At 52.6% G+C, this 26,794-nt stretch overlaps 1 protein-coding gene across 1 annotated transcript in view; it reads right to left on the bottom strand.

Moving 5' to 3' along the window:
* Positions 1 to 14,587: 14,587 nt before the first annotated feature.
* Positions 14,588 to 26,794, bottom strand: part of WDR90 (WD repeat domain 90) — a 54,162-nt gene continuing 41,955 nt past the window's right edge. Inside the window, exons 36-43 of the mRNA XM_078611182.1 lie at positions 26,333 to 26,504; positions 25,960 to 26,082; positions 23,859 to 24,036; positions 21,826 to 21,956; positions 20,798 to 20,935; positions 20,486 to 20,614; positions 18,291 to 18,375; positions 14,588 to 17,117 (exon numbers count right to left, since the gene is read on the bottom strand). Coding sequence (XP_078467308.1) covers positions 16,957 to 17,117; positions 18,291 to 18,375; positions 20,486 to 20,614; positions 20,798 to 20,935; positions 21,826 to 21,956; positions 23,859 to 24,036; positions 25,960 to 26,082; positions 26,333 to 26,504 — 1,117 coding nt within the window. The 3' untranslated portion in view covers positions 14,588 to 16,956. The remainder of the gene's footprint in view (positions 17,118 to 18,290; positions 18,376 to 20,485; positions 20,615 to 20,797; positions 20,936 to 21,825; positions 21,957 to 23,858; positions 24,037 to 25,959; positions 26,083 to 26,332; positions 26,505 to 26,794) is intronic.

The raw sequence follows: 26,794 nt of genomic DNA, 5'->3' as shown, positions 1-26,794 counted from the left end.
GATCGCTGCGCACCGCGAGAGCGGGCGGGGGGCAGCGGGGGGGGGGGGCGTCTGGGCTGGGGGGGGGGCTGGGGGGGGGCTGGGTGGATGGAGCTCGCGTCACGGGGAAGCTGCTGGCTGCTGCTGCTGCTGCCCGCGGCTAAGGAGGAGGAGGAGGCGTGGGGGAGGGGGTGGAGGGGATTGTGGTGGTGGGAGGATAATAAGTGGTGGTGGTGTTGTTGTTCTTGGGAGACTGGGGGATGGTGGTGGTGGTTGTGTTGGGAGGGATGGTGGTTGTGTGTGGTTGGTGGTGGCGGTGTTGTTGTCCAGCCTTCATAGGTGCTACTCGCTAACAGCACTTGCCCCAACAGTCGGTTAAGGCTGCACGGGGGTTCTTTGTCTTTGCTGCTGTTGTTGTTGCTCGCGGTTGGAGAATGCTGGTGGTGGTGGGAGGGTAATTACAACTTCTATAGTCGCGTGGTAACACGGAGAAACTAATTACTGTACACGGATGATGATGGCGATGTTAGGTTGATGGTGGATGGTGATGTTGTTGAGGTAGGGTGGTGGTCGCGTGGGAAGATGACGCTGGTGGGAGGAAAGTGATGGGAGATGGTGGCTGTGGGGGAGGATGGTGATGGAGGATGGTGGGGAAGTGTTTATAGTTGCCGTGTAGGAGGATGGTGATGGTGGCTATGGGGGTGATGGTGGGGTATGGTTACTGTGGGGGAGGATGGTGAGTGGTGATGGTGGGGGGTGGTGAGTGGTGATGGTGGGGGATGGTGGCTGTGGGGGAGGATGGTGAGTGGTGATGGTGGGGGATGGTGGCTGTGGGGGAGGATGGTGAGTGGTGATGGTGGGGGGTGGTGGCTGTGGGGGAGGATGGTGAGTGGTGATGGTGGGGGGTGGTGGCTGTGGGGGAGGATGGTGAGTGGTGATGGTGGGGGGTGGTGGCTGTGGGGGAGGATGGTGAGTGGTGATGGTGGGGGATGGTGGCTGTGGGGGAGGATGGTGATGGTGGGGGGTGGTGGCTGTGGTGGGGAGTGGTGAGTGGTGATGGTGGGGGATGGTGGCTGTGGGGGAGGATGGCCTGCGGAGTGGGGGGGGCGAGACAGAGGCTGCGAGTGGGAGCGAGAGGAATGTCTCCCTCTCGCTCCTTCTTTCTTTCTTCAGTTTTAGAGACAAAGCTCAAAGAATGAGGAGGAGGAGGAGAGGGGTTCTGGGGGAGCGCGCAGCTTTAGAATTCCGAGGTGGCGGGGGGTGCTCAAAGCAGAGACGCACATGGCGATAGTGGTGGGGGTGGGGGATGGAGCCACGTGGGGGTTCGCTTCGCAGTCTCCTGCGTCGTCGGTGCAGACTGTCGTCGGTTTGTGGCGGCCCGGCCACGGGCCCAGGGTGCTGTTTGCGTCACTTTTATGTCTGTTCCCGAGCCATGCGTTTGGCTCTGAGCGCGCAAGCCATTAAATACAAATACATTTCAGTTTCATTTATTAGGTATAGCCATGTGAGCCATTCGGCTCTTGAATCGGGTGCAACCGCAACAAACAAAAAAATGAACAAGAAAACATCTTAAAGTGACTATGCGCAAACAGAAAAATCCAAGAAAAAACTGCGAAGTCTTCCAGAAAGACAAAGATTCGCTCCCCCCTCCGACCCTGTATAACTTTTAACAGACTGTTGGGGCAAGTGCTGTGAGCGAGCAATCTATGACGAAGCTAGCACGGCACGGCCCACGACGGGGGGGGGGGTGTGGCGAATAACCCCGCCCGGCCGCCTTTGTCTCTCCCCCAGTGGCGATATTGTTTGTTTGTTACACACATTGCACCAGGTGCTCAATGAAGCTTGAGTCGACCTAGGGCCTCGCGAGCGGTTCAGATAATTCGCCACTTTCGATGATCGCGAGCGGGAATCGATCTCGGGTGGCGCGGAGTTCGCGGCGCAGTGCGCTAACCACGGCGCCACCGCTCCCCGTGGTGGTGGTGATGCATCCAGGCCAGGCTGCACGCTGGCACACGCGCCTCTTGTCCGCAGCGCGAGAGCTACGGGGTGCAGCAACGAGTTCAGACACCGGACTGAGCTCTGGGAGCAAACGCCCAGCGGTCTCGCGCACTGCGACACGAAACCGGATCTCCGAGTTCACGTCCCGGGCACGGCGAACGTGCGTGGCGAGTGATGGGTGCATGATGGACCGGTCCTGACCCTCAACTCTCACACCGCCCCAGTCTACCCGCATCACCTTCACCAATGACCCCCCGCGGGGAGGGAGACCTTCATCCAGCGGTAGATTGACAAAGGGGCTGTAAATGGTGAAATGCATCGTCGCTATTGTTGTATTGTTGTATTATGCACGAATGGAAAATAAATAACAACTCTCCTGTAAGCGGTGTGACTGCGGTCAATCCAGCCCAGACCGTACCACGCGTCACGACGCAAAGCCCCGATCCACAAATAACGATGGAGACATCACAGCGATGATGCTGCTGCTGTACGACTCCGCTTGCTCCTGACGCGGTTGTCTGTGGCTTGACCGCCTTGAATGTGAAGTCGTTGCTCTGCATCTGCATCAGCAGCCACACGACAAGAAGAAGTTGATGATGCTGATGATGAAGTCCATTGAGAACTAAGCAGGGCGCCGCTATTCACGTGGACAAGAGTGAAAGACTCCAAGGAGCACGCCCTCGGAGACACGCGTCCCGTCCAGGCCTCTCTCGGTGTTCATCTCTCACCGTCGAACGCCTCCCCGAGTCTCGAGGCTCTCCGCTCAGGAGGGTCCTGCCACACTGCGTTGTGCGGCCGACATGAACACGTTTTGTCCTCGTGTGGAAGGAAACCGGAGAGCTCACGGAATTTTTTTTTTCAATCTTGATTTGAAGCTTTCGTGACTGCAGGAATCCATACTCTGGTTCTTTCGGTAAAGTCACGTAGGTATAATATAAAATAAATAAAATATATCACAACTATTTTTTATTTTGTTTTACTTTTCTACCTATGTGACTTTACCAAAATAACCAAAGAGTATGTTTTTATTTAAGCAGGTAAGGCTCACTGACGCTATATATACAGCTCTTTTTCAGAAGCGACCTGACTATCACAAATGATATCTCAACGAAAGTGGCTTTTTCCTCGTGTGGACATTTATCGCAGCCAAACATTCTAAACGCGCGATGTTCTTTCTAAATGTGGAGAGACGAAAACACCTGGAGAGGACGCGGAGAAAAATCCACGCGACCACGGGGAGAGAGACACCGCAAACTCCGAATATACAGCAGCAGGCGTCAGGGTTTAGATCGAACCCAAGACCTCTGGTATACCAGGGGCGAGGTAGTTAACATCTCCTAGCCACCTCTAGACGGGCACTGCCACCTCCTGGCCTCGCATCCCGAACCCTGCACCTATAACACCTGGCAAGCCTCAGTGGGCACTCAGAGAGCGAGTCACTAGGCCCCCCGCCTGCTTGGCCTTCACACATCCAGGGTGAGTGAAGACGAAAGAGGAACAAGTCGGCAGTCTTTGTTCACCGTCCCTGTGTGTCGACTTGCATCCACTGCTGGCTCGTTCGTGGGGTTGTTTGACCATACTTCACCCTGGGGAACAGTTTGGGTTGAAGGCAGGAGGGGGGTGTGGGGGCGGGAGGGGTGGAGAGAGAGGACCCAGTTGAAATATATCTCGCCCATCATATTAGCCGCGGGTCGGAATCAAACTCGGGTGGCCGGGTTCGTCACCTCGGCTGGCACCCCCCTCACACGGGGCCTGCGTTTGTCTCCGTGCATGGGGCCTGACAACCAATGGCCCATCCACACGAAGACAGAGATCTCTCACCCCTCCACGCCTTATCAGAATGTTTATTCATTCTGGAGGAATCCGCCGAGCCACCACGAAAGCTCTTTATTACATCACAGAGGTTCAGATTGCGACGGTCGAAAGCGGTCGTCCCCAGCACCACGACCGCTGCGGTTCTGCCGGTGGCAGTGGCGGTGAGCAGGTCCGTGACGGCGGTGGCTGTGCAGGATACGACCGCGGGAACCCCCCACCCCAGATCCTTTACTGAAATAGCTACGGATGTTTTTAAACGCCGTCTACAATTAGACGTCGGCTATAACTATAGAGATGTATTATTTTAGTTGCACCATACACTGGGTTTGGAGGCAGACACGTCTCACAGTGACAGTTATTAATAAAACAATATATATTTGAGGCACGATATTCACAATGAGGTTATCGCGCGCCTTGCTGCTGCTGCTGCTCTCTGATGCGATAGCCACATATGCCGCTAATCACCCAGCTCGGTCCATGTCATTTGTAATGAATAAATGTATTTGAATATTTTTAATCAACATTGTTGTTACCTCTTCATCTGTTGATTCTGGGCCCCCCTTGTGGCTGACCGGGCCCCGATGCGTCGCATAACGCTGCCACATACCCCCCCCCCCCAATCACAACCGCTACCCTCAGTGAGATCTCGCTGTCTGCAGGACGATTGCGAGCGGTTGTGCGTCGCGTGAAATGAAGTCGCGGGCAGGATTTGGCCCGACGGGACCCACGTAGTCTACCCACGTGGTCTACCCGTGTAGTCTACCCGCGTGATCTACCCAGGTGGTCTACCCGTGTAGTCTACCCGCGTGATCTACCCACGTGGTATACCCACGTGGTCTACCTGCGCTGTTGCTCGGCACTCGCGAGCGTCGGGGGGCGGTTCTGGGGTGCAAGGCCGAGAGCGGCGGCGCTCCGTAGAATGACGACGCCGCGACCCTCAAGGGCCGCTTGCATCCCCCACCCCCCACCCCCCAATTGTGGTGGCAATTTGAAGGATTCCGTAAAGCCGACGTAAGCTCGAATTCCCCCGATAGTAATTATCCGACCTGTTCGCGCGGCTTTAGCCTCTAATTGGGATGGTAATCAGGGCAGGGTGATGCATGGTACGGTTATAATAAAAAAAAAAAGCCCTTTCATTTTATCCAGGAGGAAAGCCTCATTCAGTCTCAAGACTTTCTTTCAGGAGGGCCTCCGCTACAATTGAGAGTTTGCCTTCGTGTTGCGCGAGGAGACGCCGGAGGAGACCCACCACGCAGTCGAGGGGGTGACCACGTGAAGGCTTCCCGCACAGATTCACAGATTCACCCTTCTTGGGTCTCGTCGGCAGCAGTGAGGCCGGTCATAACCAAGGCTTCTCTTATGTTGACAAACCTTGTACGTAGGAGCCATCCACGCAAGCCATGGGTCACGAATGTGATAAACACATCGTGCTTTGCAATTAATGAGTCGATGATTAACTGTCCTTTTAGAGTCGGCTGTAGAATTGTGAGTTCCGCCACCACAATCTTTACTCAATAATTCTATAGTGTTTAGTCTGCGGGATCTTGTCCCTATTATCTGGCAGCAGCGGGTCACGGGCCGTTATCAGCAAGGTTGTTTTTTCATCGTAAGGGGTTGAAGCTGCTGCTGCTGCGTAATCCCACTCGAGTAATGTGCAGGTGATTACTCCGCATTTGGGACTTGCATTGTATGGGTTTTTATTTGTTGTTGAGCTACGGCAGGAAAGCGGAGAGAACCCGGAGGAAACCCAGGAAAACATCCTCTGTAATAAAGACAAAACTCGGTGAGACTTTGCTATTTCCAGAGCTCGCGACGGAGCCTGTCCAGGCAGAGGAGTGGGTGGGTAGGTGTGGGGTGGTTGTCACGGTGTGGGTGCAAACCGTGCAGATTGAAGACCCCTGGGGCTGAGTCTCACGGCGGCAGATTTTTGTTGTTGGCAGAGGAATTCGGGCGCCCTCCTCCTCCTCGTACTCCACGCGCGTTCCCGACCATGGCAGCGGAGTCCACCTATCGTGAGCCCGTCTGGCCTGCAGGTCACGGCCCTAGCCCAGGGTGATTCACATTGCACACAGCCGGGGGGGGGGGGACCAGGCACCCATGCTGTTCATGATGAGCTAATCATGACCTTTGACATTTGCAAATATCAAAAAAAGTAAATTATACTACTAATAAATTACTCATGCTAATCTAACGCGCTTTTCTCAATGTATGTTCAACTTCTTTCGCACTTTACGTAGTCGACCACACTTATCGGTGGTGCTGCGGAAGGACAACAAACTAAAAACAAAAAGCGGTTCTAAAGAAATTACTTTGTCAATCTAGATGACTTAAAACTGCCATAGCTCCTGTGGCTTCCTAATATCGGAAGGAAGAGCGTTCCAGACGGCCGCAGAAGTGCATCTGAAAGCGTCGCGCGATGCGGTGACCGTCTCCGTTCGATGGCAGCAGCCAAAAGCCGCCGCTGCCGCGAGGCTGACCGGAGGTCACGTGATGAGTGCGACCTTGTAATGTAAATGTGAAACTCTCTCCTCATTTCGAGAATTTTCGTTGAGTACGGCCGTTGCGAGTTGGGGAAATTTTCCTTTAATAAAACCACGATAAAAATCCGGGTAACAAGGAGAGGTGGGGGGTGGGGAGGGGATGAACCGAGACCTTTCGTAGCCAGTTTTCTGGTTCGTCTTGAAGCGATGACGTTGGAGTCCGCTCCCCTCCGCTCAAACCCGCGGGCGCTCAATGTTCATCACCCCGATCGTAAACAAAACATCAGAGCCGTGTGGGGGAGACGGGGTGTGGGGAGACGGGGTGTGGGGGAGACGGGGTGTGGGGGAGACGGGGTGTGGGGAGACGGGGTATGGGGTGTGGGGAGACGGGGTAACTTGTGGATGTCCCAGCTGGCACGTTGTGTCATCGCCCCCGGCCACCCCCGTGGTATAGGACGTCGGTGAGCACAATCTCACTGAACAGATTCCACCCGGTCACCGCGACTCCGTGCGTTTATTCCAGACGGTGAACTCACTCATTAAGTATTTACCTGTGCCCTAAACAGCTCGGATAACACAGCATATAATCACCGTGATTTGTTCAACCCAGGGACAACCTCACGGAGTAATACGTCGTTTGTACAAATACACGTGCTAAGTTTGCGACGTTGTTGTCGGAGTTTTCTAACCGAGTCACCAAGAGGCGAGCCGCACTAAACGAGGGCACAGCGGATGAGCCACGCGCAGAGCGGCGCGGGAATTCGGCCGCCACGTCCCGAAGCGCCTTCGCTGCCCTGCAGGTGAAGGCGTCCGGAACCCGTCGTCGCGTCACCCGCCAACTCCCGCGCGGTTTCCGTCGCTGGGTGAGACGGGGCCGGTGTCGTCACACGCGGCGCGCTACTCGGTGACTGTCGCTGCCTCCATCGGCAGTGAACAAACGCGCTGACTGCCCAGGCGAGGGAGGGGAGGGTCCCACCCGGGGAGGGTCCCACCCAGCATCACCTCTCAGATGAAACGGGTTCGGACGAGATGAGGAGGGGGGAGAGGAGGAGAGGTGGTCAGGGGGGTTATGCGAGGGAGCGCGGTAGCGCGAGACGCCACTTCAACGACATCGCCCCCCCCCACCGCTTCCCGCAGCCACTGACGTCTCATTATGACGTCTCATTATGATGTCTGTGTGCGTGCGTGTGCGTGTGTGTGTGCGTGCGTGTGCGTGTGTGTGCGTGTTTGTGTGTGCGTGTGTGTGTGCGTGTGCCGGTCTCTGTCTGACTGTCTCCCCCTCTGTATATGTGTGTCTGCCCGTGTCTTGACCCGAGTTCTATTCCCGCTCACGGCTAACACCAAGTGACGATTATCTGAGCCGGTCCTGGGCCTCCGCTAGGTCGGCTCAGCCTCAACTGAGTACCTGGTGCGGTGTGTAAACATCGCCACTGGAGAGACAAAGGCGGTCGGGTGCAGTGCTGGCCCATCCACTCCTTCGTGCGTAGCTGTGTGTGTATCTTGCTAAGTATCTGCGTAGCTGAGCGTAGCGGCCAGTGCAGCAGTGTGGACCTGCGCACATCGCTGTGCAGCTGAGCGCGGAGCTATTCCGGGGAGCGGACGCGCGCAGCAGCGAGGCTATTTACGACTGCTTCGGGGAACAATTGAAACAACAAAAGAGGTCGGGGGGGGGATGTGGCGTCACGCGTGTTTGGAGGAAAGGGCCCCTCGCATACTCCGGGCGGGGGGTGGGGGTGGAGCGCTGTGAACCGGGCGAGGCCCCAGTTCGGCTGACGGTGGTGCAGAGTGATCGTCTCAAACGATCTCCCGAATGCCAACCCGCTCTGACGAGCGTGGCGAAGTATGGTCATTTGACCGACAGGGCGTAGGGGAGGCCCTCATCCAGTAGTCGAGTGACATGGCAAAACGTGCTGCGAGTTCGGTGTTTGTGTGGCATTGATGCGAAAGCTTCAGAGGCTGTTTGTTGATGAGCGTGCCTGTCGTTCAGTGATCGTGAATCACGCGTGTTCATACCCACGTGATGAACCTGTGGTCATTTCAGACGCGCATCTGCAGTGAAGCACGTGGAGACAGCGCAGCAGGACAAGCGGCGTTGTTGACCGGCGTCTCTGTATACCAGGATGGGTGTTCCGTGCCCTCACATCGATACTCCACACACGTTCACCAGGGTGGTGAAGTATGGTCGACGTATACGTCCCAAGCCGCTCGGCGTGGGCAGGTCTTCATCCGGCAAGGCCTGGCGGTACGGTTCTGCGTTCGCCGCTTGTCGTGGGGAGGGTTCGCGGTTCGAATCCGGCAGGACATCCTGGTTAATACTGCGGGTGTTTTCATAACAAAGTACGCGCACCGGCTACTACGGAGGGGACGTTTGAAATCCGCGCGACAGTCATTGGGAAATCAGCAGGCCATCGTGTGCCGGCGTCACGGTCCAACTTTGTCAACTTGGAAAAGTCACCGCGCAAGTCACTCAATTGGGATTCCACCTTTATAGCAACGTCGTCCGCCAGCCGCGACCCTCCTGCGGTATCGCGTCTGCGAGAGAAAAACCCCACGGCGCCTGCGTTTGCAGCCTTGAATGAGAGCGCCTACACCTGGGTTCTTCAGCCATATATATATTTTATTCGGTAAAAACAAACCCCCTTCCAATATTTGCGAGAGCCGCAAATACTGAAAAACAAACAAAACATATTTTTTATTTTTTTATTTTACAAAGTAATACCCACTGAGCTATATAAATATGTTTAAAACGCGACCTGGCTATCACAAATGATAGCTCAACGAAGTGGCTTATCGCGTGGAAATAAAAAAAAACGGCCAAATAAAAATGCGGAGGGAAAAACCGGAGGACCCTGGGGAAAAATTCACGCGGCCACGGGGAGAGAGGCACACACACTCCAAATATACAGCAGCAGCAGGCGTGACGGTCGGGATCGAACCCACGGCCTCCTGCATACCAGGCGAGGTAGTTAACATCTCCTAGCCACCGTGGCACCCCTGGCACAAACGCAAGGAGCGAGCCAACCCACCAGAGCTCTCATGCGAAGTGTTACACGTCCACTCCGCCGTGCTCCGTGCCCTGCATAAGAGTGATATACCCCGAGGAGTGGGTCCATCCACTGCTGGATGAAGGCCTCCGCCCACGCCGTGTCAGCATCGGGGCTGTCTGCCCACACTTCCCCACGCTGCCTCTGACATCACTCTCCAGCGATGTTAGCCGCGGCTGGGAATCAAGCTGCGGTTGACGGCTTCATGTCGCTCACCACGATCCTACCAATCCCACCCCCCGCGGGCTGGGCGAGGATGAGTTCACTGACAAACCGCGTGTTGCATTGAGAAGCTCGGTGGCTAGGAGATGTTCAGTACCTCGCCTGGTGTGCAGGAGGTGGCGCGTTCGATCCCGACCCTGACGCCTGCTGCTGTATATTTAGACTTTGCATGTCTCTGTCTCAGTGGTCACGTGGATTTTCTTCCGGGTCCTCCGGTTTTTCCCCTCCACATTTAGAATCAACATCACCACGCGTTTAGAGTGTTTGGCTGCTATGAAGTTCCACCCGATAAGCGACTTCATTGGGCTGTCATTTGTGGCCAGGTCGCTCCATAGCTCAGTGCGCCTTACCTGGTAACATATCAAGTTGAGTTTAAATATCGCATGGTCGGCGACCGGGCTCTGTGCTCTGTGTATCCAGAACTTCTTTCGCACCAGACCGTGCCGAGGCTGAGCCCCCCCCCCCCCCACGTGACCACACAAATTGTTCCGCCAATTCCCTCACCACGGTGCGGGCTGCGCACGCGTGGAGCTGCGTTGGTCTCGTTTCGATCTGCGTGTCGCCACTACAGAGTTGTGTTCACGTGTCATCACACTGCAGAGTTCACTACAGAGTTCACGTGTAATCACACTACCGAGTTCACGTGTAGTGACACTGCAGAGTTGTGTTCACGTGTCATCACACTGCAGAGTTCACTACAGAGTTCACGTGTAATCACACTACCGAGTTCACGTGTAGTCACACTGCAGAGTTGTGTTCACGTGTCATCACACTGCAGAGTTCACTACAGAGTTCACGTGTAATCACACTACCGAGTTCACGTGTAGTGACACTGCAGAGTTGTGTTCACGTGTCATCACACTGCAGAGTTCACTACAGAGTTCACGTGTAATCACACTACCGAGTTCACGTGTAGTCACACTGCAGAGTTGTGTTCACGTGTAGTCACACTACAGAGTTCACGTGTCATCACACTACAGAGTTGTAATTGGACCACTCTTGAGTCTTGACATCGCCAACACGGTGGCGTGTAGCGTAGCATCGACAAGGCTCCGTCATTGCAACTCACGACTCTACGGGACGTCTGCCCAACACATCACCAAGCTGCAGTGTCTACAACATTCTTTGGGAAGCGTCGTGCCGGGCACTGCAAGATCCGACCGTGTCCGTCCGCTGCTCGCCGAGCTGCCAAACTACATTTTAGATTTGAAGTTTACATAAGGTCGCACTCATTACAAACACAAAGTGCCTGCCGCAAATTAACCACAATACTTTGCTGATCTCATCAAGGAACAAACTATCACGTGAACCCCGGTCATCCTCGCGGCAGCTTTTGGCTAAGAATGCTTTTCCTTCCAATTTTCGGAAGCCACGTGGAGCTATGCACTTTCAAATCTAGACGGAAAAATAATTTATTCAGAACTGCTTTGTGTTTAGTTTGATGTCGTTCCCCTAATGGTTGGTTACGCACGGTGCGAAATAAGTTCAACGCAGTCACGCGCGGCCACCACATCAACTCACGCTCTGCAAGCGTGAACGGGGGGGGGGGGGTGGGGGGGGTTGCCTTGGGTGCACGGCTGCCCGTGTCCCTTCTTGGAATGTCAGCGACGCCACGATGGCTTCAATATTCTGCCGGCTGCACCTGCCGCGGTGTCCACGACCGGCACACGCGCGCGGAGTCAAGAGGGCGGCCGGCGCGTGCGGCTACGCAAGCAGCCCTGGCGTCCTGCTCGCCGGGGTCAGTGCGGCACAAGCCACACGTCACGCGGGGACGTGTGGCTTGTCAAACGGAGTGGACGGCAAAGAGTGTCAAAGGCAGGTGCCGTGGTGGAAGAGGCCGCGTCCCTGAAACCCGGGGGAGCCAAGTCCCCCTGGGTCGCGCCTCTCTCAAGCGCGGAGCGGGACGGGGGCCCAGGGAGTTCTGCGGCCCCGGCGACTCGGGCGGCCGCGGTGGCGCCACGGTGGCTGGGATATGTTAACTAACTCGCCTGGTGTACAGGAGGTCGTGGGTTAGATCCCGACCCTGACGCCTGCTGTATATTTGGAGTTTGCGTGTCTCACTCTCATCATCACGGTGGCTAGATGTTAACTACCTCGCCTGGTATACAGGAGGACATGGGTTCGATCCCGACCCTGACGCCTGCTGCTGCTGTATATTTGGAGTTTGCGTGTCTCTCTCTCATCATCATCACGATAAGAAATAGCATTTGTGATAGCCAGGTCGCTCCTGAAAAAAAGGAGTTACATTGTACCAGTGGGCCTTACCCGGTAAAATAAAAAATAGTTGAGCATTATAGTTTGTAGTTTAAGAAGTTAGCGTCAACTTGGGAGAGACCGAGGCTCGCCGATTGGGTCGTTCAGACCGCGGGTCTCCAGGGCTCCGTCATGGAGGCGGTCGGCGTTCCCCCGGTGGACCGCTGCGTAGAACGCCGACCGCCCGCTGGACCCAGTCATGGGAGGCCTTCGCAAATAGAAATCTCAAGGCTTCCAAATATTTTTTTTACCTTTTCCCCAATTACATTTTCTAATGTACTTACAGAGCCAGGAGAGCCACACCAAGTCGTACAACTCCTTTTCAAAAGGGGCTCCTGCGTTTGGACGTTTTCAGGCAATTTATGAGGAGCGTTGCTACGAGTGGTAGGACACCGGAGCGCGCGGAGAAAACCCAACGCTCAATCCACCGTACAGATGGAAACAGATGGCGATTAGTCCGCTTGCTGTGCCGCCTTCTCCTGGCGAGCCAGGGTACGGCACCTCGACGCCCACGGGAAGGGAGTTTCACATCTACCCTCGCTGCTGCCTCCACAGCAGCGCTGCATTACAGGTTTGCGACGCCACCACCGCCCCACATGGCACAGCGTGGTGCACTGTGGACGTAGCATGACATCATGCTGCTGTATTATTTATATTACATGTAGTTCTACATTATATTATTGTCATCGAGTGATTGCGGTCATAAGTCAGGGCTCATACGTCAAGGAATAGTGGGGATTGGGCTTTTATGGAGATTATTTGTGGTGACGAAGGCTAAAACGGTCAGGTTCAGCTTCACCACTTTAGTCGGTACCGATACCTGCCCTGGCCCATGAAACTGACGGAGGCAATGGTAAATCCAAATGGCCTGCTGCAGTAAGTGGCAGCATCATCATCAACATTCACCTGGGTTGCACGTGAGCCGATTTCATCGCTCCGTATGAACTGCAAGTCACAAAGAGGCCCCGAGATCAATTCCACGTCTTACGCATCGTCAGACGTGGAATTGTACAAGGCGAGTACCGCTTTGTGAGATGCCAACGGTGTGTGGACTGTGGCCAGAGACCGGCCCCTTGTTAGAGGAATGCGAGGATTTCCCGCGCTCGGGCCCAGGGCCGCCAATAAAAGGCAGCCGCCGCCACCCGCAGTCAATTGAAAAGCGAGACGTTTAGTGTCGCCTTTCTTTTGCCGCGCGAAGGTTTCTCCCCTCTCTCGCTGGAGCCGTAGCGAGTGAACGGCAAGCGCGCGCTGCTCACCCGGAGATTAAATTAAGACGGGACAAAGGTTATGGGCGACGTCCCTCTCCAGGTTCTGCCACGATCCCCCTGCATGGCGGCGCACGCACTGCAGTGGCGGGGGGCGGCCGTAAAATCCCCCACAGAATTTCTTTCCCAGCTGTTCGGTTTTAAATTTATATATTTTGACTCCGGCCGTTTGCGTCGTGACCCGGAGGGTACACGGGCACCGGCGCGACCACCCTCGGCCACAACAGCGGCATGGCCCGACGCGGCCTCCTGTTCCCATGGCTCAACGGGAGGGAGGGGGGGGGCGCCGCCTCCTTGAGGAACGCCCCGCCGAGACAGCGCCGGGAGCTCGGTTGGGAGCACAAGGTCGCGTACGCAGTCACGCACACCCACCCAGTAATCCATCACCCCCACCACCGACGCGACCGCACGAGCAGCAGGGACGGACCGGTCCAACGTCGCAAAAACTTCAAACGGCAATGTCGTCGCGATGTCACGCGATGCACCCCCAACCCCCAACCCCCGACCCCCCCAAGAAGATGATCTTCCGATTAGGGCTGCGGCGTGCCCGCTGGGGCTCGCCTGGAGGAATAAGAAGAGAAGTCACAGTCCATGTACGCGCTCAGACCTTTTGATACCTTCAGTCAGTCCACTGCTGGATGAGAGTGCCCACATGCCGTGTGAGTCGGAGGGGTCACTGCCCATACTTGACCGTGCTGGCGAGGGCAGGTTGGCGGAGGCGGGGAGACACGGAAGCGTAGAAGTACGGTACGATGGATCTTGCCGCGATACCCTCTTCTGCCCACATAGCACCGCAGCGGCCTCTGATGTTTTATCACCGTTGGTCACCCATCAAACCACTATCCAGGCTCAAAACATGCTGAGCTTCTGACATCTGATGAGATCGGGCATCGTCTGCATGATCTGGTGATAGGATTACAAGTCGTAGTAGTAGTAGGGGGTGACACTCAGCACTCACAGATTCCCACAACACCTGGCAAGCCCTGGTGGTCACTCATCCTCATTCTAAGGTTCATTCCTACTCAGCTTCGGAGATCCGGTGGCATTGGTGCATCTCCAGCGATTTTGGTCATGGATAAGTACAGCATGAGTGGGATAATGCACCGGGGAGCAGTTTAAAGCACAAAGGAACAGCTTAAAGATATTTCGATTTAAAGCTTTCGTGACTACAGGGATTCATCTTCTTGGTTCTTTCGGTAAAGTCACGTAGAATGGAAATAATAAAATAATAAAAATAAAACAATAAAATAATTCTCACGACGTCCTCAGGTGGAGAACAGGTCTGTCGAGAAGACAGACTCTGTCTGTCTTCTCGACAGAAGAGCTTAAAGATAATAAACGCGAAAGTTCAAACTGATGATTACTTTCGGTGAAGTGGTGCAGACAAGGATTTTGCGTCGGTTCCGCATGCCCCTGAAATTAACGAGGTCACGGTGACCGGCGCAGTGTCGGTGCTAACCGCAGTCTCGATTGTTTGGCGGGCACGCACACCACACACACGCCACACACACACACGCCACACACGTGCGTGTGCGGTGTCACATTGCCGGTTTTATTGGAATTGTCCTTGTCTTTACAACTCAGGTTTCACTCTAGAAGCATGGAGATTCAATATCAAAGGCCTCTCATGGGTTTTCACAAAAAAAATTCTACACATAGGAAAAACTATAAAACACATTTACATTTCAATTAATATTGTGACGTTAATGTTTGGCTGCACAATAAAAGTTCGCCCGTATTTTGTGAAATCAATTTAATTCGCAACTAAGCCAGAGATACTGGCCTAAAATTGCTGATGAAACTTGGCAAAATCGAAACCATTGCAAAGTTACTTTACTTTCATTGTGAGACTTCACTCAAATCGCCTGAGCGTGAATCGTTGCATGCCCGTGTTTAGATGTTGCGCTACCAACACGGCTAATTGAGCTCAAGTCGCCTCGCTGGACATTGCCAATGATGGCTTTAGGGCCTGTGTAGTTTTTCTCACGTGCACACCCACCATAAGATGGCATGGGGCGGCCTTCATCCAGCAAAGGATGGATAAATAGCTCGTGATGATGAGGATGACGCCACGATTCGAGGGGATGAGCTGGGACACGGCTGGAATTGAATCTGTAATTGTCAACAAGCAGCGCAGCAGCCTTGCAACAACAGGGTTTTAATCTCGCGAGCAAAATCAACCAAATGACATTCACATTAAATTAGGCCAAACATAAATAAAACGTCAAAATCGACACCAACGCACAAAAGGAATGCTCGCAACATTCACAGCCTCCACTTAAGAACAGCAACGTTGCGGCGCAGGGTCTTGTTTACATTTTGATAGCACCGTTAATGCGTTTGGGGCAATACCAACATCTGCTGTACAAGTATGTAATGTGAGAGGTGTATAGACGAGGGGGAGGTGGGAAGGGGGACTTCAAGCTGGGAGAGCTCTCATCCAATTCAACAACAGTCTACGGCACCTCAAGGCGATTTGGAATGTTTTCGTGCAACGCGACACCACTGCAAAGTGCACACGCGTCCACACGCTCGGCTCCGCACGCCCCGAGAGTTAACTCTCAGAGGCCTCCGTAGGTACATTTACGGGATTGGGGGATTAGCCACGATTGTCAAAAAAATACATCTATATAGACACCTCCACACGCGCTAAGTTTTACGCGATTGTGATTCAAACCAGTGGGCCGCGTGGCCACGAGCGCATCGGCAAGCGAAGCGACCGCGTCGAGAAGCGGTGCGAACGAGCGGCGGGATTTCAACGTCTCCGACCCCCCTCTTCGCGTAAGCCAACGCTCCAAACGTTTCTACGGCCAAATTTACGCGTGCATGTGTTTTGCATTGTCCACGTTGTTTTGCTTTATCTAGGCTAACCAGAGGCGGAGTTTGACTTCTATATTTGGAGGGGCGGGGGGGGGGACAGGGGTTTGCTTGGTCCCTTGTACTTTGCACTGCTATCATGTTTTCGTACCGTTTGTTGTTGTAACTTTCTTACCCTCGCCTATTGAACGTCTGAAAAAGAGCTTTATAGCTCATCGGATTCCTCCAGTATAAATATTCTGATTCTGACATTGTAAACTACTGAAAATAAATTAATAAAGGTGCCCAGTTTTGGCGGGGCATTGCCCCCCCCGGTACCCCCCCCCGCAAACTCTGCCCATGAGGCCAACCCCTCCGCCCATTAACCCTGACATTTAAGTTGAGCGTAGTTTGAAAAAATAAACATTTACATCCGTTCAAACGCATACAGACCGTGTTTCATAATTTAGTATACAGGTTATGCCTCGACTCATGCAAGGGATGCGTTCTTCAAAGAAACACGCGTAAAACAACATTTCGCGACATTAGAACGGCTTTTCCCATTAATAAAAAAATTAGGGACGTGTGTTCCGACAGTCATTCCAACTCTACTTCCTGCCTTAAAAATAGACACCTCCATCGCTTTTCACAATACAAAAATAATAACTAAGAACATAAATATTACAACGATTCAATAATTACGAATAAAAAAATAACATCTGCATGTTGGAATGATTGGCAAGGCCATGATGACGTGGAGGCGTTGCTGTTGCACTGCAGGGAAGCCGTGACGCCGTGGCGGATGGATGACGACGCAGCCTCCCGGGTGGCTGCTTGTTTGATCTCACGGCGCGTGCCGTTTAAAATTTCGTTCACGTGCAAATTCGATGTCGTTAAGCGAAAAGCGCCCGTAATTTGTCAATTAAGATCATTCGAAATTTCGTCAACCGAACGATTTGTAAATCACGGGGGGGGGGGGGTACCTGCACTCGTAATTTTTTTACGTCAATCCCCTTTACACCCTCCGGTTCACCGTCGCGTCCTGGTCGCGCGGGCCTACGCCGTGAAGTCTGGGCCGCATCGTCATCAGTGGCGGCGCCGTCGTCACGCCGAGTCACACACCTCCCACACGAAGATGGCACCGTGCGCCGCGGTGAAGAGGCGGCGGGCCGAGGGGGAGAAGCGGCAAGCACGCACCGCATCCTCGTGGCCCCAGACATTCCGGCAGCGTCCGGACGCGGGATCCACGAGGCCAACGAGCCGTTCTGAATTAACCGAGAAAAGAAAAAACGTCAGCAGCTGTAACGGGGCAGTTCGCCACCAGCGGCGATCCAAAGAATTGTCACGATCCATGGTCACTATTTGATTCAACGAATTTCTTCAGAATTGCTTTTGGTGTTTAGTTTGTTGTCCTTCCCCCGCACCTCCAATTAGCACGGTTGGCTATGTACAGTGCGAAAGAAGTTCAACTTACATACGTACAATGTCTCATTACTATTGTCTTATTTTTATTGTTTTGTCTGGTTCATAATTATAAATGTAACATTAGGATATGATTTGCTAATGTGTTAGATAATGGCTCGCACAAGGAGGATATCACACTTGCAGACAGTGTGTTGCACTTTCCCACCAGTCATGCTGTGGAAATGATCTTCACATTGGCAATGAAACTGACAACTTTTCTCAAAGCTAGAATTTATTGCCAAAATAATAGAGAAACCAAATGTATTACGAGTTTTGTGCTGTCACTAATTATCGGACTGAGACAGCAGAAATAATGGTCTAAAATAAGTGCTACCAGCACAAGCCTTTTCTTTAGAACCGTTATTTGTGAATTTGTGATGTAAAGCATCTTTAAAATGCACAATGTGTCATGGGCTGGATTGCATTTCATCTCAACCATCTCCACCTTGCAAACATAAATATATTCAAGAAGGGAATAACTTTACTCTGGTTCTTTCGGTAAAGTCACGTAGATAGAAAAAAAATAATAAAAGAAAAAACGACGTTTCGTTCGCAACACAAGCGGCCGTCTTCAGGTGAGAACAAACGTAACTTTACCGAAAGAACCATAGAGTATGGATTCCTGCAGTCAAGAAAGCTTCAAATCAAGATTAGAATTCTTTACTCTATAAGCTAAACTATTTGTTTTATTTTACCCGGTGAGGCCCACTGAGCTATAGAGCTCTTTTTCACAAGCGACCTGGCCACAAAAGATAGCCCAATGAAGTGGCTTATCACATGGACATTCATAGTAGACAAATACTCCAAACGCGTGTTTCTAAATGTGGAGGGAAAAGCCGGAGGATCACGCAACCGCGGGGAGAACATGCAAACTAAAAAATATACAGCACGGGTCAGGGGTTGAGATCGAAGCCACGACCTCCCGTATACCAGGCGAGGTCGTTGACGTCTCCTCGCCACCGTGGCGCCCTCACCATAGGTTCCCACTGCAATGAGGTCTCCGTTGCAGGACAGGTCCAGACTCAGGGCCCAGTTGTCGAGGGGCAGCTTACGCACAACCTGCGACAGCAAAGAGATGGACTTGAGCCCAACTCTCACACGCAGCCTCCACCAGTCTCTCTCCCCTTCAATAAAAGTTTCAAAAGTTATTTGGTTTGAGCGGATTGTGAGAACTCAATGAGACCAGGATAGGAGTCTCCTTTGCAAGAGTGACCTGGGTGGTCACCAATATGACAAACGAATACAAAGAAAATTCAAGTGCAGCAATGGAAGTAAATAGAAAACAGGACAATAACAAAGGTTTTTTTGGGTTTGATCGCATAAATATAAATGTGCCGTTAAACCCGCCAGCACCCGACACAGCCAATTAGTAAGGTTTGTCACGGAAACAAAACATGACAATTAATAACTAGTTCAGCACACCGGCGCGTTGGAAAGTAAACCCACAAAATTTAGAATTCGAGTACGACGTATTTGCCGGTAATTGCAACCATCATCATCAGGCGACAGCCAGAGTTGTGGAGAAATCTTCCTCTTGTTTCGGTCTTAAATAGAGGGATAAATGTCACATGGCGAATTGAATATCTCTCCCGATGTGCCATGTCTTTTCTCAAAATATTTGGTGATCGTAGCCTTCCATTTCGCTTTGTCCGTAATATTATTCAAGAACTTTGCATTTGATACTCTCAGTGGCATCCAACCAAATTGCTTCTATCCTTAATTCGCTGCCTACCCCGGCTTCTTGTGCCTGTAATTTTCCCAGTCAAAACACATTTACATCAAGTCAGAATCGAATATTTTGCAAGCATAAATCAATGTGAAATCAACGTTAACAGGATATGCGACACAGTGGACGACCAGATTTCACTTTGTTACATGTACAACACTATGCAGATCCACCCCAAGTGCAGCAGCTGAATCTGTTCTGTTAAAAAAAATAAAAACCGCTGATGAATTTCTCAACACTTGGCTTCCGGCTACAGCGTGTCAAGAAAATCCAGCGTTAAAGAGATTTTATATCCCGCCGCGTGCGCAAGGCTGCGCGTTGAATGCGCAGCCACTCGCAATCAACGCAGCGCGCTGCAACCATGGACAGGCTTACGGGGGGGGGGGGGGGGGGCTCCCACCGTGAGAACAGAAAAGACTCTCAGCGCAACCGTACAAGTACAGCCCTCTTTGTAAATCCACACCCGGTTATACTTAACCGTACTCTGAGCACGCTGATCCACACCGTGGGTTTGTGAAGATTGGGAGGATGGTACAGTACGGCACTTAATGTTTACTGCGCTGCCCTATTGCTGATTGCGGAGACCCACGCTGAGCGGTGCAATTATTATGCCATACAATGCAAAGTGTTGCACGGCTGTGACTTGCAATTATTTCTCTTGTGATGAAGAAGCTTTGAGCCTATATTTATTTTGTATGTATTTATTTGACCACGTAAGGCCCACTGAGCTGTGTAGCTCTTTTTCAGAAGCGACCTGGTCACAAATGATAGCTCAATGAAGTGGCTTATCACGTGGACATTTTTCGCAGCCAAATACTAAATGTGGAGGGAAAAACCAGAGAACCCGGAGAAAAATCCAAACGACCACAGGGAGAATGTGCAAACTCCGAATATAAATCAGGAGTCAGGGTCGTGATCGAAAACGTTAACCTTTTGTATACCAGGCATGATAGTTAACATCTCACCACAGCCCAAGACCCACGACCCAGGGTGGTGACACGTCCCAGTGGTGGCACATTCACCGCTTGTTGCAAAGGTTCATGGTTTGAATCTGGCCGGCCCGCCCTGGTTATTACTATGGGTGTATCAACCATGATATACATGCCGTCTGCTTCAGAGTAGACGTTAAAGATCACCTAATTTCATTCATAATGAGTAGGCCACTGTGTGCCAGCATATTTGGTTTCAAATTAGAAAAATTACTCCTGAATCTCTCAAGTAGGATTATGCAGAGCAACATCGCCACCCCACTGTGAACTACTGAAGACTGTGTCGGTGAAACGCAATGCCTTACCTTCGTGATGATAGCATTGCGCTGTAAACGTGGCTCCAATACCAAATTAACTCTCGTATGAACATTTTTACGAACCCAAGTCTGCGGTAACAACTCTCCCCGCTTTTTTTCGTGGGTTGCACCTTCCCAGAAGAGCGGGGGCCTCTCACCTGCTTGAGCCTCAGGCTGTAGAAGACGATCTCCCGCTGCAAACCGTAGCCCGCGTACACCACCGTATCCACGTCGCCCGGGCAGAACATGGCCAGGCTCGGGGGTGCGGGGCGGCCAGACTCGAAACCCTGGGCGCACGGCGGAAGCAGCAGTGATGACACGATGCGCGCACACGCACACACGCAGTCGCAAAAGACGGTCCAGCACGCACAACCTCGGCCGTTCACTGCCGCCGCTGATGCTGCTGCTGTTGATGACGATGGTGATGTCACAGATGAGGTGGGGGGGGTAGCAGCGCTGACGTGTTGTACCTGCGTGTCATCGAGGCCGGCAGACAGGGCCGGGAACGTGAGCCAGTCCACCAGGTCGCAGCGATCGCGCAGCCAATCGCAGCTCCAGATGCTGACGCGGCTGTCCCGGCTCGCGGCCAGCCACATCTCCCCGCCGTGCTGGGATGTGGGCGCCCCACCACGTTCCCATGGAGCATTGCGAGGGGGTAGAAGAAGCGAAACTAGAATTATTAAACCGATCCATGGAGGGTTCCTCCCCGCAGCCGGTCTCTGGAACTTCCTCCCCCCAGCCGTTCATGCAGTAGACTCCCTGCTCCTGTTCAAGAGCTGCTATGACCAACCTCTCTATGTATGTATGTTGAACTTCTTTCGCACCGTGCATAGCCAACCGTGCTAACCGGAGGTGCGGGGGAAGGACAACAAACACAAAAAGCAGTTTTAAAGACATGAGCTTGCAATCTAGATTTTCAAGTGCATAACTCCAGTGCCTTCCTAATATCGGAAGGAAGAGCGTTCCAGACGACCACTGAAGCGCATCTGAAAGCACGCGATTGCCAAAAACCCAGCACAGGAAAACATCAATAACACTGTAGCGTTAAAAGGCCCTTCTTCACAGCACATAGCGATGCCAGAGGGGTGGGACTGTACGCGTGAAAAACCATCAACGATTGAAGGATATGGTGATTCACTTCACCTGGTTGTGCAGCAGTGGATAGACCATGGCTGCGATAATGACGGTGATTCACTTCACCTGCCTATACAGGAGTGGATAGATCATGGACGCTATGGTCATGCCGGTGATTCACTTCACCGGGCTGTGCAACAGTGGACATAGACCGTGGCTGCGATGATGATGACGGTGATTCACTTCACCTGCCTGTACAGGAGTGGATAGATCATGGACGCTATGGTGATGACGGTGATTCACTTCACTGGGCTGTGCAACAGTGGACCTAGACCGTGGCTGCGATGATGATGACAGCGAAATGCTTCACCCGTCTGTGCAGCAGTGGATAGATCATGCGTGCGACGACGGTGAGCCCCTTCACCTGGCTGTGCACGCAGTCGATGGCGGAGATGGGGGAGGGGCGGTGGTCGGTGACGACGCGTGCCGTCGCGCCCGTGTGGAGGCTGCTCACCGCTACGAGCCCGTCCCGCGCACCCGACACGAGGAACTCGCCTGCTTGCCGACGGGAAACAACAGCGGATGGTGTGGAGTGGGGGGGGGGCGGGGGTGGGATGTTTTGCCGTGAATTAAAAAAGCCCCCCCCCCATTCGATTTCACCGCAATGCGACAGACATTAATAATAATCTATTTTATAAAGCACCTTCCATATGGAAGTATCTCAAAGCACTGTACGTAAAAATAAACCTCGATTCGAAAATATCGGTAAAATTTAAGTGAAATAGAAAGCTGAAAATAAAAATATCAATGACTACTCTCGAAATTCCAATAAAATGAAGCACTATGACAAAAGCGAATAATAATAATTGCAGAGAAATCCAATCAGACAACATAATTATTTTTAAAATACTAAGTTACAGGGAAAAACTGCAAGTACAAATAGGTGAGTTTTAAGGAGCGATTAAAAAAGTGACACAGACTCGGAATCCCTAATGGACCGAGGAATGGGATTCCACATTACCCTCTGTCAGTTTGAACATTCTAATGTGATGATCAACACACAGTAAGCGCTTTTTGCAAGAACACCGTTTTAAAGTCTATTGCACCACTGGCTCAGACTCAGGGGATGGATCCCGAACATCTGCCGGTAACTGGGTCCAGCAATTCGGGCCGGAGACCCCGACAGCGCTGGCCATGTCGCACAAGGTTTGGGTTCGAGTGTAGCAGCAGGATCACTGTGAGCTGCAGATCACGCAGACGGCGTCGATTGGAGTCCGTTAAGGCTGAAGGAAGAGTGACACCTCCTGTGTGGACTCGCGGTGACTTGAAGACATCTCACGTGTAAGTTTTAAATTTTGAGCCACTCGATCACCTCTCAACCCAAGCTTTTAAGGCCACCAGTTAAGTGGTATGACCTGGTGTTATCCTCCTGTACCACACTTCACAGCTTGCAATCTTGGTTCATACAGGTACACATTTGTACAATACTTGGTAGATAGTAAGAATAAAGTGTTGCTTTGGTAACTGTCTGTGATTCTAAGCTATCGTGTGCCGATACCTACGTGCAGTGCTCTGTTAAATTGAGCTTCTTCATTCCATTCGATCTTCGGCAATGTTGTAAAATAATTTAATAACATCAACTTGTAACGTGGCGTGCAGAGCGTCCGCTCGCTCTTGAAGAGCGAGGAACCGCGGACAAGCGGAAAGGCAGCCATGCAGTGAGCTTGAACTAAGTTTCCTCCCAAGCTCTGCAGTCCTCTATATATTGTGTTATCGGCCAATTAAGGAGCGCTTACATACGGGAGGAAACTGTAGCAAGGGGGCAACTCTCGATTCCATACAGATGGAACAGGCAGAATCAACATTTTCTGTACTGCCTTCTCCTGGCGAGCCAGGGTCAGGTACCTTCCCTGTAGGGAAGGGAGTTCCACAACGTTGGTGTGATCCACCAACGCTTGCTGCTTCTACAGTGCTGGATTACGGGCGTGCGGAGCCACCACAGCCCATGATCAATGCTTGCGTGAGCGAAGCTTTGATTTCTATCTACGTCATTGCCATTTTATTTAAAATTGTATTTTTCCATATTGATGACCCAGGTCACTCTTGCAAGGACACTCAACCTGGTCTCTCAAGTTCTCACCTGGTCACACAATTTAATTTGAAGCTTGAACCTGATCTCAAGTCACACATGACAACAATGATGACGATGATGATGATAACAATAGGGTTGTCTCAGCAAATGCCATGGCCATATTTTCTTCGTTTAGTTTGTTGCCCTTCCCCCCCACCTCCGATTAGCACGGTTGGCTACGTACGGCGCGAAAGAAGTTCAACATATATACAGACATCTACAGGACATCTGTGAAAAAGAGCATTATAGGTCATAAAGATTCCTCCAGTATAAATGCATATTCTGATTCCGATACATACGGTGCCACCATCGACGGCAGCTCTCACCGTCGGTGGAGAAGGCGAGGGCGGTGACGGCGCTGCCGTGCGGCCGCATCTTGAGCACCATCTCCACCGAGCGCAGGCTGAAGAGCCGCACCGCGCCGTCGCCGTAGCCCGCCGCCACGAGCCGGGAGAACCGGCTGCGCCGGGCCGGCACACGGCTCCACGCCACACACTCGCATGTCTGCGCGACAAGGGGTCGCCGTGCCGTGTGCGCGCGTGCGGGACGCCAGTCAAGCCGCTGCTAGACGAGAGCCTCCCCACGCCACGCGCGAGACGTGGGGATTATTCCGCGAACGGCGCCGGAGAGTGAAGGCTGGGAGCATCGACATTACAGAGTGAAATTTTTGCTCTAATGCCCAAATCAAGCTGTGCGCCACTTAAAAATGTAAACGTAAGCATTATGGGTGTAACAATGCGTTGATTCACTTGTGTAACATCAGTTTAGCTCACCCGAACTACGAGCAGTGCCTCTAACCCCCGCTACACCCAGAGTGGCCCGCAGATGGCGATCGCGCCCCACCGGTGCACGAATGAATGGAGTTGGTGCCACGAAGGGCCCCTTGCATGAGCTTCTGCACGAGCTCCGCACCAGCAGCGCCGAACCTGCGTCTGGATCTACGAGCCCAGAGGGACCTTGTAGTCGCGTCGCGTTCGTGGGGCGCGAGGATTTCTCACGGTGAGTAGTGGGAGCACAGCGCCGGGGCTTCTGCGTGCCCCTGGGTGTGGTGTCCACACGGGACCGGCGCTATGTTAACCCTTTCTTGTCCCGATGCCGTACGTGTACGTCATCAGTTTTATTTCCAATTCCGAATCGATTCCAAACGGAATCAGAAGTAAAAGGCCGTGCTGGAGGGCGTGTGGCACAGTTTGGCGTCAGCTACCACAGAGTGCGGTTGTATCGCGACAGTTATCTGCGGTGAGGACACTACAATGCCTTTCAAAACAGCGGTGCTATGCCTCTAAATAATTAACACGAACCGCTTGCGCGTTACGAGATTCACCGATGCCGATGAACAGGACCCACCCTGCCACTTGCAGTCATCTCAGAACGATAAAGGGTTAACCTCTCCCGCTGCCAATGTGTCTGCACCAGCCGGAGCTTGTGGCTTACTCACTGGAGGCACCTGCAGACATCTGTGTGGGTGCCCAATTGCTACTCTACAGCGATGGATGCTCGCTGGCCTCTCCAGGCAAGGCCCGAGTTGTAGGACTGTGCCACCAGCCTCTCAGGGGACCCAAGCAACAGTCAATCCATTCCACATGGCAGACTGATCCATTTTATGTAAATACAAGGAGGGCAAAAAGGGGCGGCAATGTCCTTTTTCTGCACGGCGGTTGCACAGGAAAGAGTGGAGAGTGTGGACACGTCCCATCCCGAACGGACGTAGGCCTGGCGTTCAGGCACACAGCACCTTCAATTGCGACTTTTTCCCTCTAAGAGATCGGTCGGTTTTACTGGTGCTTTAAAGAGTGGTCTGGTTTGATGCTGGAATAGTGTTCCAGACGGTATGAGAACTGTTGATAACATTTATCGTGAAGTGAAATGGCTTTTTCAGCACCGTAGTCATGGGGTTACATTAACAGATTGACATGCTCATCTCTAGCAACACAATAGCCGAGGTATACCTAGCTCTGTGATCTTACATTTACATCTCTAGCCCCGCCCACTTACCCTTGGGTTGTACCCATCTCAAACCTATATAACCTTTGGCTGTAGTAGCTCTCTCGCTACATTTTTTTCCTGCCTCAGCAGTCCGCCTGCTGTATTTTTTCACCTGAAGACGATTGCTTGTGTTGCAATTGAAACGTCGTGATTTTTTTTTCTATCTACGTGACTTTACCGAAAGACCCAAAGAGTATTAAATATTTTTTATTGTGCGTTCTTAAATGTCATTGCTGTTATAGTGATAAGGGAAGAAATATCGACGTCTGTGCGCTGTGGTTGCCCGAGTGAAAAGTGGGCTACGTCCTTACCCAAATCCTGGAGCAGCTGGCTTTTCTGTGGTTATACCTGACGAAGACGGCTGGGCTAGTTACCTGTGGATGGAACGGGGGGCCACGCAGAAAGAACTCGCACGCGGGATTTGAAAATGCAGCGACGCACCTGCTGGAGGACTTGGAACTGCACAGAGAGCTCGAGCGAGTGGGCGTCCCACACGCGCAGGCTCCCATCCGCCGCGCTGCTCGCAAACAGCGCCTCGTCCGGGCCGAACGCCAGCCCCGTGACCTACGGGAAGGAGGTCACGTGACAGAGCCGTTGCCCATCAGAGCCGTCGATACGTGATCAGTGTCGTCGTCATCCTCACCGCCCGCAAATATGTGTGGAGGTAGTGTACATAAGGCTATACGGGGGATCTTTGTCTTTGTACATAGTGGGGAGCGGTAGTATAGCAGTCATCGCACTGCCCTGTGGTGGTAGTGCAGCTGTAGCGGCAGGGTGCTGTGGTAGCGGCAGGGTGCTGGGCGCGTGTGCTCACCTGCTCGGCGTGACCGCTCACGAGCCGCATGCTGCTGCACTCGGCCCAGCCGATGAACCACACGGTGCCGACGGCCGTGCCGACCACCCCCATGTCGAGGTCATCGTCAAAGGCGGCGCTCACCGCCGACGCGTCCAGCCGCAACTCGGCCTCCAGGACCACGCAATCCGCACTGGTGCAGAGGAGAGGTGTAGGGGAGAGGTGCAAGAGGAGATGTGTGGTGGACGCATAACGGTGGCGAGATGTTAACTACCTCGCCTGCTATACAGGAGGCCATGGGTTCGATCCCGACCATGACGCATAATTATTTGGAGTTTGCACGTTCTCCCCGTGGTGGCATGGATTTTTCTCCGGGTCATCCGGTCTTCCCCTCCACATTTAGAAACGTGCGCTTAGTGTATTTGGCTGCTATAAATTTCCAAATGGTGATAAGCCACTTCGTTGGGCTATCATTTGTGATCA

Source organism: Lampetra planeri, chromosome 35, assembly GCF_965212315.1.
Source record: "Lampetra planeri chromosome 35, kcLamPlan1.2.h2, whole genome shotgun sequence".
Classification (NCBI taxonomy): Eukaryota; Metazoa; Chordata; class Hyperoartia; order Petromyzontiformes; family Petromyzontidae; genus Lampetra; species Lampetra planeri.
The sequence above is the reverse complement of the archived record's forward strand: the minus strand, read 5'-3'. Positions and strand labels throughout refer to the sequence as shown.